The sequence below is a fragment of the Gobius niger genome (assembly GCF_951799975.1).
Source record: "Gobius niger genome assembly, chromosome: 17".
Classification (NCBI taxonomy): domain Eukaryota; kingdom Metazoa; phylum Chordata; class Actinopteri; order Gobiiformes; family Gobiidae; genus Gobius; species Gobius niger.
This window is the reverse complement of record NC_136868.1, coordinates 12,654,069-12,667,633: the sequence shown is the minus strand read 5'-3', so window position 1 is coordinate 12,667,633 and position 13,565 is coordinate 12,654,069. Positions and strand designations below refer to the sequence as shown.

Below are 13,565 nucleotides of genomic sequence, written 5' to 3'. Positions count from 1 at the left end.
ATCTGAATTTTGGGCAAAGTTTGGTGAGTTTTCGACTATGTTCAGGGGGTCAAATTCCTGCTCAAAGAGCAGAAGAAAGAAGAAAGAAGAAAGAAAGAAAGAATAATAATATTTCCGAGAAAAACAATATAGTCGCTTTCGCGACAATGTTATATTATACATTTTTGGAAAGCTTTCAACGATCCGCACGCACCCGTGGGGTTCCTGGGTGGATGACGAGCGCTTCGCGCTCGTCATCCACTATATACCCCCATTCACACTATATACCCCCATTCATTTTAATGCAATAATAAGTATAAAGGGCCCACACCTCCGGTGTGGGCTGTCACTGTTTTACATGGTGAGTTTACGGTTGACATGGGGACAGCGCTTCGCGCTGTTTTTGTGCGCTCCGCGCACTTAGGTTCAGTGCGCTGCGCGCACTGCGCTGTGATTGCGATTACAATAGGCCCTTGCGACGGCAGGCCGCTCGGGCCTAATAATAATATTTTCGAGAAAAACAATATCGTCGCTTTCGCGACGATATCATATTATACATTTTTGGAAAGCTTTCAACGATCCGCACGCACCCGTGGGGTTCCTGGGTGGATGACGAGCGCTTCGCGCTCGTCATCCACTATATACCCCCATTCACACTATATACCCCCATTCATTTTAATGCAATAATAAGTATAAAGGGCCCACACCTCCGGTGTGGGCTGTCACTGTTTTACACGGTGAGTTTACGGTTGACATGGGGACAGCGCTTCGCGCTGTTTTTGTGCGCTCCGCGCACTTAGGTTCAGTGCGCTGCGCGCACTGCGCTGTGATTGCGATTACAATAGGCCCTTGCGACGGCAGGCCGCTCGGGCCTAATGATAATGCCTTACACTTGTATTGCACTTTACAAGCCTGTATTACCAAGTAGCCTTACCGTGTTGTCATTATTCATTCACGCCATACTCGGAGGTGATAAGCTACTGTTGAACTGTTGAAACCAGTCTGCGCCATCGGCCCCTCCGACCACCACCACTACTATACTCGGGTTGTTGACAACAACAACAAAACTGATACTCAGATAATACTAAATCTTGTATGAAGTAGATTCTCAACTGAGCAGGATCAGTACTGTCAGAAAGCATCAACAATTAGACGAATATGATGGTACAAAATTTGTTCATTTTGGTATTGAAAGTATCAAAATCAAAATTTGAAATTCTCTCTTTTCTTTGTAAAGAATTTGACTTCATTTGTCCGTTTAATTTGTCCATTTCTGATGCAGTCCCACTCATTTTGCCTATTCAAATATTATTTGTTGTTTAAGTATTTGTTGTCTATAATGTTATAAGACATTATAAACAACATTTTCTGTTGTCATACATTTATTATCAGAACATTTATTATGCTGCCATCATATCTCTGCTGCTGCTATTGCTGCTCTCCCACTTTTACTACTACGATGATAGTGATGGTGATAATAATAATCATTATTAAGATTATTATCGTCATAATAATGATAATAACTACAGTATCTGTAAAACATGTACATGTCCCTATTTTTCTCTCGTTTTTTTTCTCACTGTTCTTTTTACTTGAGCTGTTTTTCTTTTGTTTTGGTTGTTGAAGCTTGTTTGTTGTTTTGTTCGTTTTGCTGTGCTGGGCAACCTATGAATAAACAAAATTAGAAATATATATTATCACGTAGGGCTGCACAATTTTGCAAAAAAAAAAAAGGGATTGCAATTTTCTAACAAATATTGCACTTACGATTAGGTTTGCCATTTGTGTTTTCAGGAGTATAATCTGATCTGCTATTTTAATGCATCTCTATAATGCATCATAAAATTTACATTAATAATTCTGGATCAACAAAGGATCCACTGGGACTAAGGACAGTTATTCCAGTTTTAATTCAAGCCTAAACGTGGCCCTGATCTGTGTCCAAACCAGGAGTAATGAGTTTATTAAGAACTTCCAAACCTAATCTGCACATGTTTACCAGGACCACTGCTAATCTTTTTCCAGACTGGATCGAGCGCGGATCCACAGTTTGTGAACCACTGCTGGTATTTCTCTCCACCCACACAGACGCAGTGGAGTGGTGCTGTTGGCATGAGCAGGGAGGTGTTGCCTGGTGCGATGTGATTAAGTTAGATCGGAGGAGGAGCGGAAAGTAGGTCATTGGGCCAGCGGGTCAGTGAAGCACAGTGACATCACAGTTATACAAGCTCTGGTCTGTCGCATTACAAAACCGCCTCCTGCTTCGGCCTGCGTCAGTGCTACCTTCTCACTATTTTTAATGAATCATCCGGATTGCTCTCGTGCCAAGTATCACCCCGGAAAATATTTGGCCACCGTTAATAGACTAACATTAGCAACACAAAGCAGACAAAACAACAACAACAACTGAAACTGGATTGAACTGGGTCTGTAGCTGGGACTGAAACAGGAGTAAAGCGGGGCCAAACCAGAACTAAACCAGGTCTAAGGCAGGATTAAACCGTGCAGGACTAAAGCATGTCACAACAGGACTAAACAATGTGGAAACTTATTGAAGTACCTGTACTTCTTGGAGTAGTTTTATCACACAGTACTTTTGACTTATTCGAGTAATATCATTTTGAAGTAACTATACTAAAGACTTGGAACTTACTCTTTCAACTGTGAGTAAATCTATTAGCCACAAAAGCTTTCATGAAAAGGAATCCAAGTTTAGTTTACTTAAAATTGAAGTTTAAAATGTTTTTGTTTTTCTATATCAGATTCAGAAAACTCCTAATTTCAGATTATTACACTCAAACAGTATTCAACACCTTATTGGCTGTTTCTATTGACAGATCTTAGTCTCAGACAAAGGTTATGGTCTTTGTGACTAAAGTAGTATTGTTGTAAAGTACTTTATACTTTGGCTTCAAAACTTGTACTTAAAGGTGCATTATGCAACTTTTTATATGAACAAAATTTGACCTTGTAGTGACCCAGCGGTTGTATGAGTGGTCAGCATGGCACCTTCACTTTCCATCACGGTGGTCTCTACAATGCTCCACCTGGGTCACTGCAAGGTCAAATACACACAAATATCAACTTTTTTTCCCCACATAAAAAGTTGTAAAATGCACCTTTAAGTGAATTCTAAGTAATGTTACTTATACTCAAATATTTTCCCATCACTGTTGAGGATTGATAAGGTTTTAAGAGGCTCAGATGTCTTATTCTAAGCTCTCATTGTAAGTTTGAATCCTGGCTCCTGCTGATGTGAACATTGTCTGCGCCCTTGGGCAAGACGCTTTACACGCCCTGCCTTTGACTGATGTGGCGTGTGCGTACGTGAGTGAATGGTGGTAGTTGGAGGCGTTGATGCCACAGATTGGCAGCATCGTTTCTCTCAGTTTACCCCAGAACAGCAACGATCATTACACCAAGTGTGGCATAGATGAATAATTACTGCAGTGTAGCACTTTAAGAAACTTGTCAACTCAAGCTTGTAAAGTGCAATACAAGTGTAAGGTATTATTATTATTATCATTATTAATGAAGACTAAACCAGCACTAATGTAATTCATAAAACAGTTCACAAACGTTCTTCACAGAAACAAGTGAGAACAAAACATCCATAAGATAAGACATATTTTAGTTTAGTTTTAGTCTTAAAGGGACTATACAGAGTTTAAAAATGTTAAAATTATGTAATTTCCTCCCCCTACATGTTCCAGCCATGTCCTAATGTGTAGAATGACCCCAGACCTATTCACCACAACTGCCTCTAACATCCTGCGCTGTCACACAAAAAGTTTTTACTTCGGGTCCGAAGTGCCGTCATGCACAAGTTTAATATAGAAGGTGCAGTTACACATATGACCTGAGGTGGCAGTAGTGAGTATAAAATAGCCAACTTGTATCTAGCCCCTTTAAGTCTCGATAATGTCATTTAATTTTAGTCAAGATTTAGTCAAATCATTTTAGTCCAGTTTTAGTCAACTGAAATTGCATGTAAACTTAGTCAAATTTGCATTAATAATATTTATTATAATCATATTTAGTCTTGTTCCTCTGGTTCATGCAGCTTCTCCCACATGAACAAAGCTCAGAGCTGTTCCTTTGGTAGTGAATATATATGATATGATGCTCTTTGTCATTGGCAGTTTGGATAATTTTAGCCTCTTCCTTTCATTTTTATTTAGTCATAGTTTTAGTCTCTTAAACAACTTTTGATTTCGTTTTAGTCCATTTTTATCACTAAATATCTGAGTCGATAAAATTAACACTGCATAAGACATAACTAAATCTGGACTAATACTAAACAGGTTACTTCTTTCTATAATTCTCTGAAGAATTTGTAATATTTAAAAAATATCAATCAAAGTAACAGGTTTGAAGTTTTGCATTGGGGTCATTATCTACAACTCCTTACATTAACTGGCCACTCCTTACTGCACTATGAAAACCTGTTTGACTGTTTCTACTGAAAAACGTTGATCTCAGATGAAGGTTGTGGTCTTTGTGACTAAAGTATGTCAAAGAAACCACGTGCTGTCGGCAGTGTGGCCCTGCATAGCTCAAAGTTAGTTTAGCGTAATTCCAGCCGGCCCCGCCTCCTTTTCTTTCGCTTGTCAAAACACAACACATCAGATACTCATTCAGCTGACAGCACTTCTGTTTTCTTAAACTACTATTCATCATTCCACATGCCTCATACATTGTCTACAAAGCTTTTCAATTACATTTTATTAAGTTTGCAACTAGTCTTAACTTGAATTCTATCTTGCACAAGACGTAGGGTAAAAGTATCTTCTGTTGACATTTCAGTGGCGTGAGACTTTTTTTGGCATCAAAACCTTTCTTCTGTAAAAGCTCTTTATAAAAATATTGTCCTTTTAAATATGTCTTGACAGAAACATGTTGGGGGTTTTAAATATTGAAGCTCAGGCTGCAATCTGGGATTTTGAGGTATTGTTTTCTTTTGTGTGTTTAAATATGTATATATTTCCCACATGGCAGATTTTATTCATGAAGCAAGGAAGAAAACGCTGACACTGTTTTTTATGGGCGAAACTCCCACACAGCAACTACAGACTGTAATTGCTTTGTGAAAGTGGGTCACATTCATATTTAGGCTAGAACTCGAGTCCCACTGGGCCCTTGTCATATGGTGGCAGTCTGTGGGCACCTGTGGGAAGACAATAGGAAAAACACTAAGGTCCACAAAAACAGTACAGCGATAAACCAGCCAAGCTTTAGTCATTTAAATTGTATGAACAGCATTCAATAGCAGATTCAAATGTAAAAAAAAGAAATATATTTTACTTTTAGCTTTACTATCATAAATGAAAAAAGGAACTACAAATGAAGGCTAACTGCAAGTCTAACCAGCAAACCTTAGGCGTCTCAGTGGAGCGGTGGTTAGCACTCTCTTTCCACACCAAGGTCCTGGGTTGGGCCTTTGTTGTGTGTTATTTGCATGTTCCCCCAGTTTCCTCCAGTTGCTCCAGTTTTTCCCATCACTAAGCTAAACATGTGTAATAGGTTAATCCTCCAGTCAGGTGAAATCACATGAACTAACAAGATATAACCTGACCAAACCAGATCCTAGCAGAACTAGCTTCAAATGTAAAACAAGGCAAAAACAAATTAACTCTAGAATCTGTCTACAAAACACGTTTGGTTTATCAGTCTGCGAACAGCTGCTACAGAAGTACAAGTTTTTATTCCCTGCTTAATTGCCTCTTTATTGTGTGTGCCAGTAGCTGTGAGACTCGTGACCCAAATTCAGACCCCCCACCATCGCCTGTAATTAGCCATGATGAGAGATTGTCACGTTTTCAATATTCATGGGAATATGGTGAAGAAAATACAAAAAAAAAAAAAAGCGCGGCGATGCCAAAGCAGGGGTTAAGTCCACCATCTGGGCCACAGTCATGAGTCTAAAGTGGGCTATTGGAATAAAGTGGATTGGATAAACTGTCCAAACTGCACTCGGGCCACTTGTGTATTTTATTACAATATTTGAAAGTGAGTGATGTGTTGTGTGGTCAATGTCACATGTTTGTTGCTGACTGAATTATGAACTGCTTAACTAATGCAAATATCAATACAAAAGTCAGTCAGAAAGCCTAAATTGAGCTCTGTGTCACGTAGTGTGTAAGATTTGCTTTCTTTCTGTCACTGGGGAGGTTGAGGAGGCTGATGATTCTGCTGATGTGGTGGAACCAAAGGGAAAAAAGACATGCAGAAGCTGGCAGGGGTGGTCAAAGTACTTGATCTCATCATTACTCTGAGAAAAGGTGCATAGACTACTTGGTCAATTATAACCCCAGTATAGTAAAAGTTGCCCTGTCAAATTATGTGAAAGTATTTGCTGAAGAAAGTCACTCATGCCCCCAGAGGCCATAAGTGCCACGGCAGGTGTAGCATGTTGCGATTTTTTTTATCATTAGTTGTCCTTGAGTAAATACTCTGACAGAAAAGACAAAGGGAGAGAGGAATTTTGTGCTACAACCCAATTACACAATGGAGATATTTTTTTTCACTCAAACTTGGCTGTAAATAATGTTTAAGTGGTGCTAGCCCACAGTTAGCTTTGCTCGTTAGCCTGTTAGCTTCTTCGTTGTGATTCTATTCTATAGTGTGTATTGCGCCTCCGACCCGGAGGCAGCGAAGTTGCATGGGTGGTTTTCTGGCCAGAGACACCAGGGGTAGATGAAAGACCGTCCAAGTCAACGCTTGTATCACCCCCAGAGGAAGTACGAAAAAGATTAATTAAGGCAAAGAAGTTACTTAGTACTTACCACCATACTTACTACCATTCTCATGGCAACACCACAGGAACAAAATCTCCTTTCTCGTTGTCGGTCAGTGGCATTAGAAACTACATCTACACAGCGCCACCTGCTGTTCATAGAGTGTGCGTGATTAGGCTTTCCACCTTTCCATTTTTTCTTTAATAGTTACAAATTGCCTTTGTAGAAATGTGGTGGAGTAACACAAACACAAGTAAAGATCCTCAAAAACTCGACTTGTGATCTTATATGCATTTATACGACTGGCCTGAGAGGTGGTTGACTGAGGGGTAAAGCTGTGAATCTCTGGTAGTGGCGGACAAGTGACATTAGTTAGATAAAAACAAGTTAGGAAACAAGGCCTTCCTGTTCGATTTATTTAAGGGGTTAGCGATTTGTCCCTGTGAGGATCTATTTTGAGTGATATCTTTCTCTTTTCATATAAGGATCGCCCCAACTATTGGAAATCTTGTATAAAATGTAACAGATGCTTTCATACATTTTTGGTTTATAAAGTTTCACATAAAAGTTCTAGGTTGAATTGTGATGCTTTTTGTTGTTGCTGAAAGCGGTTTTTGAGGTGGGCGGTTACTGTGTGGCTTTACACTTAATTTTGGGTTATCTTTTGCTTAAGTTAAGGCTAGCTCCATTACCATTCTAAACTAATTAAAAATATTGTATACTTAGTGCCTGTTGCTCAGACCGACATGTTCATGTTCAGTGTGAAAGCAGGAATGTGTCACGGTGTGGGAGGTGAACAACTGCGTCTGAGTCAAACTGACACATTTCCATCTGTTTGTTCATAATTGTGATATTTTCTCACATTATTGTCAATCTCTGTGCTCTATTGTAGGTGTTTCTTCTCCGTGCCAGACTTACCAAACAAATTTGAGAAGAGAAAATCGCTGCGTCTTCAAGGACCTTTTGGAAAACTCTGTAGCCGCAGATCAGAGACACATTCTCCTCCCGTCACTGGACTGGCCGCAGTAAGCCAGTAAGGTAAAGCTATTACACTATTTAACAATATTTGATTGAATGTAAGCAGTTCACTTCATGTTGATGTTTTTATTCCTTTTTTATAGTTTTCCCAAATGTCTATCTCAAGATTAAAAGGCCTCTCCCCAACGCTACAACGGTGAACAGGTTACAAAATGACCTCTAGCATTGACCAGTAAGTAACATGTTTCAATATAATGTGCACTTAATAACACAGTAATAACGTAGTAACTAGGGAAAAAAAGGGATTTGGATGAGCTGTTTTTGTATTACCAATAAAATACAAAACATGATTTACAGTTTACACATTTATGAGTATCATAAAAATAAAAGTAGAAGGACAGATGTGTGTCCTGTCTTCACACATTACCATGTAACTACCATAATTACCGTGTTATTACACATTTAGGCACCATGCCATTTCCATCTTATTACCATGTGCTACCAATTCAACTCCATTTAATTCATTACAACTGAAACGTTGTCTTTCCTTTCTGAATATTCCAAATCTTGTTAATTGTTCTGCAGAGATGACAGTATCTTTGGATTAATGGAAGAAGATGAGAAGGACAAAGCAAAACGGTAGGAAGTCAGGCTTTGCTTTACTTAGATGAGGTCTGTCCTCGCTGAAATAGCATGGCTCGCTTTCCTGTGGCTTCCCACAACTTTACACAAATATGCATCTGTCTGAACCCCCTGAATCATTGTATTGCACAATTAAATCCACAGTGCACAGTGGTCTCTTTATCACAGATATCTGCTCATTCCATGACTTAAAAAACTGTATTTAATTCAACAGTGTGTCCCGGAATAAGTCAGAGAAGAAGCGGCGAGACCAGTTCAATGTCCTCATCAAGGAGCTGGGCACCATGCTGCCGGGAAACACCCGCAAGATGGACAAGTCCACCATTTTACAGAAGAGCATCGACTACCTGCACAAACATAAAGGTAATACACTGATGTTTTATTAGATTAACCAACACATGTGCTCATACTGTATGTGTCGTTTATTAGAAATCGCAGCTCAGTCCGAGTCCACAGAGATCCGACAGGACTGGAAGCCTACGTTTCTTAGTAATGAAGAGTTCACTCAGCTGATGCTTGAGGTGAGATGATGTTGACACAAATGAAACCTTTGAAACATTACCTTTTTCTGACGAAATATGTGCTTTATACAGGCATTAGACGGCTTTTTCCTGGCTATTATGACTGATGGGAATATTATCTATGTCTCTGAAAGCGTGACGTCTCTACTAGAGCACTTACCTGTAAGTCGACTCAGGATGCCTTATATCAGTGATACCAAGTGAAATACAGGTCATCTTAAGCAAATACAATTCTGAGAATCAAAAAACTAATCTGTCCACTTTGTTGTTTCAGTCTGATCTTGTGGATCAGAACCTGCTGAACTTCCTGCCCGCTGGCGAGCACTCGGAAGTCTACAAAGCTCTGTCGTCTCACGTCATGGAGGGAGAGACGCTGACGCCAGAGTTCATGAAATGTAGGTTTGGCATTAATATGCGTTTGACCTAAGACAGCTACAGTTGTTAACCTTTTTAACAATTTGTTAACAGCAAAAAATCAGTTAGAGTTTTGTTGCCACATGCTCCGAGGAACCATCGACCCCAAAGAGCCCCCTGTGTATGAATATGTCAAGTTTATTGGAAACTTCAAGTCCCTGAATAATGGTGAGTGTCAGGGTCAGACTCATTTACTCATGTTTTAAAATACAGTAATTACATATACATTATCTTTCACTCACACAGTGCCTAACAGTACCCACAACAGTTTCGATGGAATGATCCATCGATCGCTCCACTCAGCCTTTGAAGACAGTGTCTGTTTTATTGCTACTGTGAGGCTGGCAAAACCACAGTTTATCAAGGTGAGCTTCATCATGTGTAGCTTAATATTTCAGTTATCGAGGTTAATGAAAATATGTTAATGCTGGTGTCATCTGCAGGAAATGTGCACTGTAGAAGAACCCAATGAGGAGTTCACGTCCAGACACAGTTTGGAGTGGAAATTTCTGTTTTTGGATCACAGGTTTGTTATTTAGTCTATGGGTTTTTATGGTGGCCATGAACAGCAGAACGAGTGTGTGACTTCTCTGTGTATTTGTCCAGAGCACCGCCTATCATTGGATATCTGCCTTTTGAGGTGCTCGGTACATCAGGGTACGACTACTATCATGTGGATGACCTGGAGATACTGGCTAAGTGCCATGAACACTGTGAGTTTCATGGAATTATTCTCAGTGAATGTTTTTTTGTTTATGTACACATAATGCTGACCTGTGTATTGTTGTGGCAGTGATGCAGTATGGGAAGGGGAAGTCCTGTTACTACAGGTTTCTGACCAAAGGGCAGCAGTGGATCTGGCTCCAGACTCATTATTATATCACGTACCATCAGTGGAACTCCAGGCCAGAGTTTATCGTCTGCACTCACACAGTTGTCAGGTATAGCGCTCAGGAGCCGCCGCAGACTGTAGTTTAATTTCTCAAGCTAATTTGATTTGATGTCTGTGTTTACAGTTACGCTGAAGTCCGAGCGGAGCAGCGCAGGGATCTGGGAATAGAAGAATCTCTGCCTGAGATCGCTGCAGACAAGGTCATATTACAATGCTATTTAACACTGACCAGGGAAAACATTGTGACTGACTGGTGAAATTATTAGTGTCTTGGCTGTGGCTTTGTCAGCTCTATCAGGAAGCAGATTCTCCAAGTTAATGTTAGAAATGGGAAAGATTAGAATGAGCAATCACAGCCAATGATTATATAGTTATACATGTGTTTACTGCGGTGGTCTTCGAAGATTATTTATTTGGCCCTCTTGTCTCAGTCCCAGGACTCTGAATGTGAGTCTCATATCAACACGTCCAGTCTCAAAGAAGCTCTGGAGCCATTCGACCCGAGCAGAACGCCCTCCGTCTCGTCCCGAAGCTCCAGGAAGTCCTCCCACACGGTCGTCTCTGAACCCAACTGTGAGTGCACTTGACCTTAGCTCTGGCTCGTGTTGAAAAAAATAATCATCACACGGATTTCAGCTATCATTGGAATCACGGTTAGTCACAATTTTTAAGATAAGATAATCCTTTATTGATCTCACAATGGAGAAATTCACTTCTTACATTTGGCTCTTGATAAGATCACTCAGGGTGTGCAAAATAGACAGGAAATGTGCAGTTAAATAGTAAAAAAAAAAAAAAAGAGGTATCTTATGTACAATTATTAAAAGCAAAAATCTTAAGGGGCAGAAATATAAACGATAAGGAAGTAAAGAATAAAATAACATTATATATTATACACATTGTATACACATTTTAATTGACTTAAAAGGTCTAATTTATAAGACAATTTTTAATATTCTATGTCTGAAATATATTAGAAAACAAAACACCAAAAAGGAGGGAAAACTTTGCACATCAGGTGCGTAGGAGATGTGGGAAAACCCCTGTGTTCGTGAATAACAATAATAATTCCTGCACTCTGCCAACCTGTCAAAAATAATTGATTCAGATAAAATGAACGTGACCATTAGGCAAATTGCTGAAAACAAATGCACAAAACACTGAACGGACATTTGTAAATAGACTTCAAAGTTGGTGTAGTTTTGTAATTGTTATTTTTTGGAATGATAATGTAATATAAATAAAAGATGGATTTGATGCAAAACAGGAGTCAGACACTCATTTTAAACACATCCAGGAGCATCACTAATTTATAATAATGAAATATTGTCTATTGAGCCAAGAGCTACATGCCTTACATCTATGGAGGCCTAAGCTACAGGGTCAGTGGGTTCTGATACATAAAACTGATAAGAAATGACATTGTATTTCTTAAATGTAGCTGTAGCGTTAGTGAGGTGCTTATCTAAAATTGCGTCAGTGATTGAGTTTCGATTCAGCCCTCGTTCTGACACTTGCATTTTCTCTTCATTATTCTCTGCAGCCTCCCAGATGAAGGGGAAGGGCGAGCGTGGCACACCGGGTCGACAGTCCGTCTCTGCCGTGGAGATGACGTCACAGCGCAGATCGTCTATCAGCAGCCAGGTCAGCCTCAAAGCAACGGATAATATTACAGACCCGACCTGTTCAGGGGTCAGCGGGGATTAAACCGGGAATAAAGCCACTAAATGCTCCTCTTTTTCTAAACGCTCCTCTTTTTCTGGGCTGATGTTTTCCGTTTTGTGCGTCTGGTTTTCCATCAGCAGTCCATGAGCTCACAGAACACCGGACAGAACGTGACGCCGATGATCATCTCACAGCCGACGCCGCAGCCTCAGCAACAGCAGGTGCAGAGCAATGCGCAGGTAAGATTGACTTTATATTTTACAGCAGTAAAAAGAAAAGCACTATCACTGAATTCTCCACTGTTTCAAAGTTATAATCGAATAGAATAACACTTTTTTTTTCTCTGGGCTGCTCACACAATACTTTATTTGCATAACCTAAATAAACAATGGAAGCACCAGTCTTTTCCAGTCACCTTGTGCATTTCTCATATTAGAACCTTCAAATTCTTTAATAATTTTCTGCAAATGAACTCATCAAAATCTATGAAAAGCCATTTACGCTTCACATACTATTTTCCACAGTGCATGAAAAGCAGTTCAAACTATTGAAGTCATGTACTTATTTTGAAGTACAGACCAAGACTGTCATGTCCAATTTCGACCACACAGTAATTTCTCTCACTTCAGCCTCATTTGTTTAAAGGGACTAGATGCAAGTTGGTCATTTTTGTACTCGCTACTGCCACCTCAGGTCTTACGTGTAACTGCAGTCTCTCTATTACGCTCGTGCATGACGGCACTTCGGACCCAAATTAACAACTTTTTGAGTGAAAGTGCAGGATTTTAGAGGCAGTTGTGGTGAACAGGTCTGAGCTCATTCTACATCCCAGGGCATTGCTGGAACATGTAGAGCAGGGGTGTCAAATATACGGCCCGAGATGACTTAATCTGGCCCCTGCCCTGTAGAGCATATTCCAGAGTATGTAAAAAAAAAAAAAAAGGAAGTCTCTAGCCCATTCCTGTGCGGAGTTATGAATTTTTATAGAATAACCAGAAGGCTCATTCTAGCCACGTGGGGGCATTACATTTAAAAAAAGGAAAGAGTTCCACAAGTGTCCAGCGGGGGGCACTGACATAATAAGAGCTCAGGATATGAACAACACATTATATAGCCACGTGGTAAATGGACAGTCTGCTCCACGGGCGCGGCCCGCTGTGGGAGCTGAATTTTGGCCCGCGACCCAAAATGATTTTGGCACCCCTGATAAAACTTCATTTTTTTAATTTTCAAAGAATATTGCTAAGCATTTTGATGACCATGTTCTTCATAAACGATGCTCAAAGCCCGTTGCATTCTGAGGGCTCTGATGTCTTCACTGACAGAAATGCTTTACTTATTCATTTACTAAGCACTATGAGCCGGCGATGTAATTCTGCAATTGTTTTGTATTGTATTTTGCTGTTTCTGTTAATCATTTTGAGAAGTGCATTCAAACTTTTGAAAATATCAGTTCTGATCAGAGAAATGTGCCAAAGCGACTAGGAAAATCTGCAAGGCCAAATGACAATAAATCACAGGTTGAACCTTTTTCACTCATGTGCTTTTGTTTTACACCTTTTTCATACAGAGATTTTTGCCGAATTACTTCAGTTACTTTACGTGTGGACCAAGTGTGAACGCGCTCTTCCTTTATACTGTATTGGTTGTGAATCAGGCAGATGGTCAGTGTAACATATGGCTCTGCAACCTTTTGTATCTAAAGAGACAATTGAGCCCCAAAATAATATGTTCTTA

At 39.9% G+C, this 13,565-nt stretch overlaps 1 protein-coding gene across 2 annotated transcripts in view; it reads left to right on the top strand.

Moving 5' to 3' along the window:
• The window catches only part of clocka (clock circadian regulator a), a 33,569-nt gene that overhangs the window by 15,266 nt on the left and 4,738 nt on the right, over positions 1 to 13,565 (top strand). Inside the window, exons 2-17 of one of the 2 annotated variants that reach the window (XM_079574655.1) lie at positions 7,609 to 7,754; positions 7,838 to 7,926; positions 8,280 to 8,333; positions 8,551 to 8,699; positions 8,766 to 8,857; positions 8,930 to 9,019; positions 9,132 to 9,252; positions 9,326 to 9,439; positions 9,518 to 9,636; positions 9,715 to 9,797; positions 9,878 to 9,984; positions 10,065 to 10,212; positions 10,288 to 10,363; positions 10,595 to 10,736; positions 11,707 to 11,807; positions 11,966 to 12,067. In XM_079574655.1, the coding sequence (XP_079430781.1) occupies positions 7,907 to 7,926; positions 8,280 to 8,333; positions 8,551 to 8,699; positions 8,766 to 8,857; positions 8,930 to 9,019; positions 9,132 to 9,252; positions 9,326 to 9,439; positions 9,518 to 9,636; positions 9,715 to 9,797; positions 9,878 to 9,984; positions 10,065 to 10,212; positions 10,288 to 10,363; positions 10,595 to 10,736; positions 11,707 to 11,807; positions 11,966 to 12,067 (1,518 nt within the window). In that variant the 5' untranslated portion in view covers positions 7,609 to 7,754; positions 7,838 to 7,906. Of the gene's footprint in view, positions 1 to 7,608; positions 7,755 to 7,837; positions 7,927 to 8,279; positions 8,334 to 8,550; positions 8,700 to 8,765; positions 8,858 to 8,929; positions 9,020 to 9,131; positions 9,253 to 9,325; positions 9,440 to 9,517; positions 9,637 to 9,714; positions 9,798 to 9,877; positions 9,985 to 10,064; positions 10,213 to 10,287; positions 10,364 to 10,591; positions 10,737 to 11,706; positions 11,808 to 11,965; positions 12,068 to 13,565 lie in introns of both variants that reach the window. The other variant, XM_079574654.1, reaches the window with a different exon arrangement.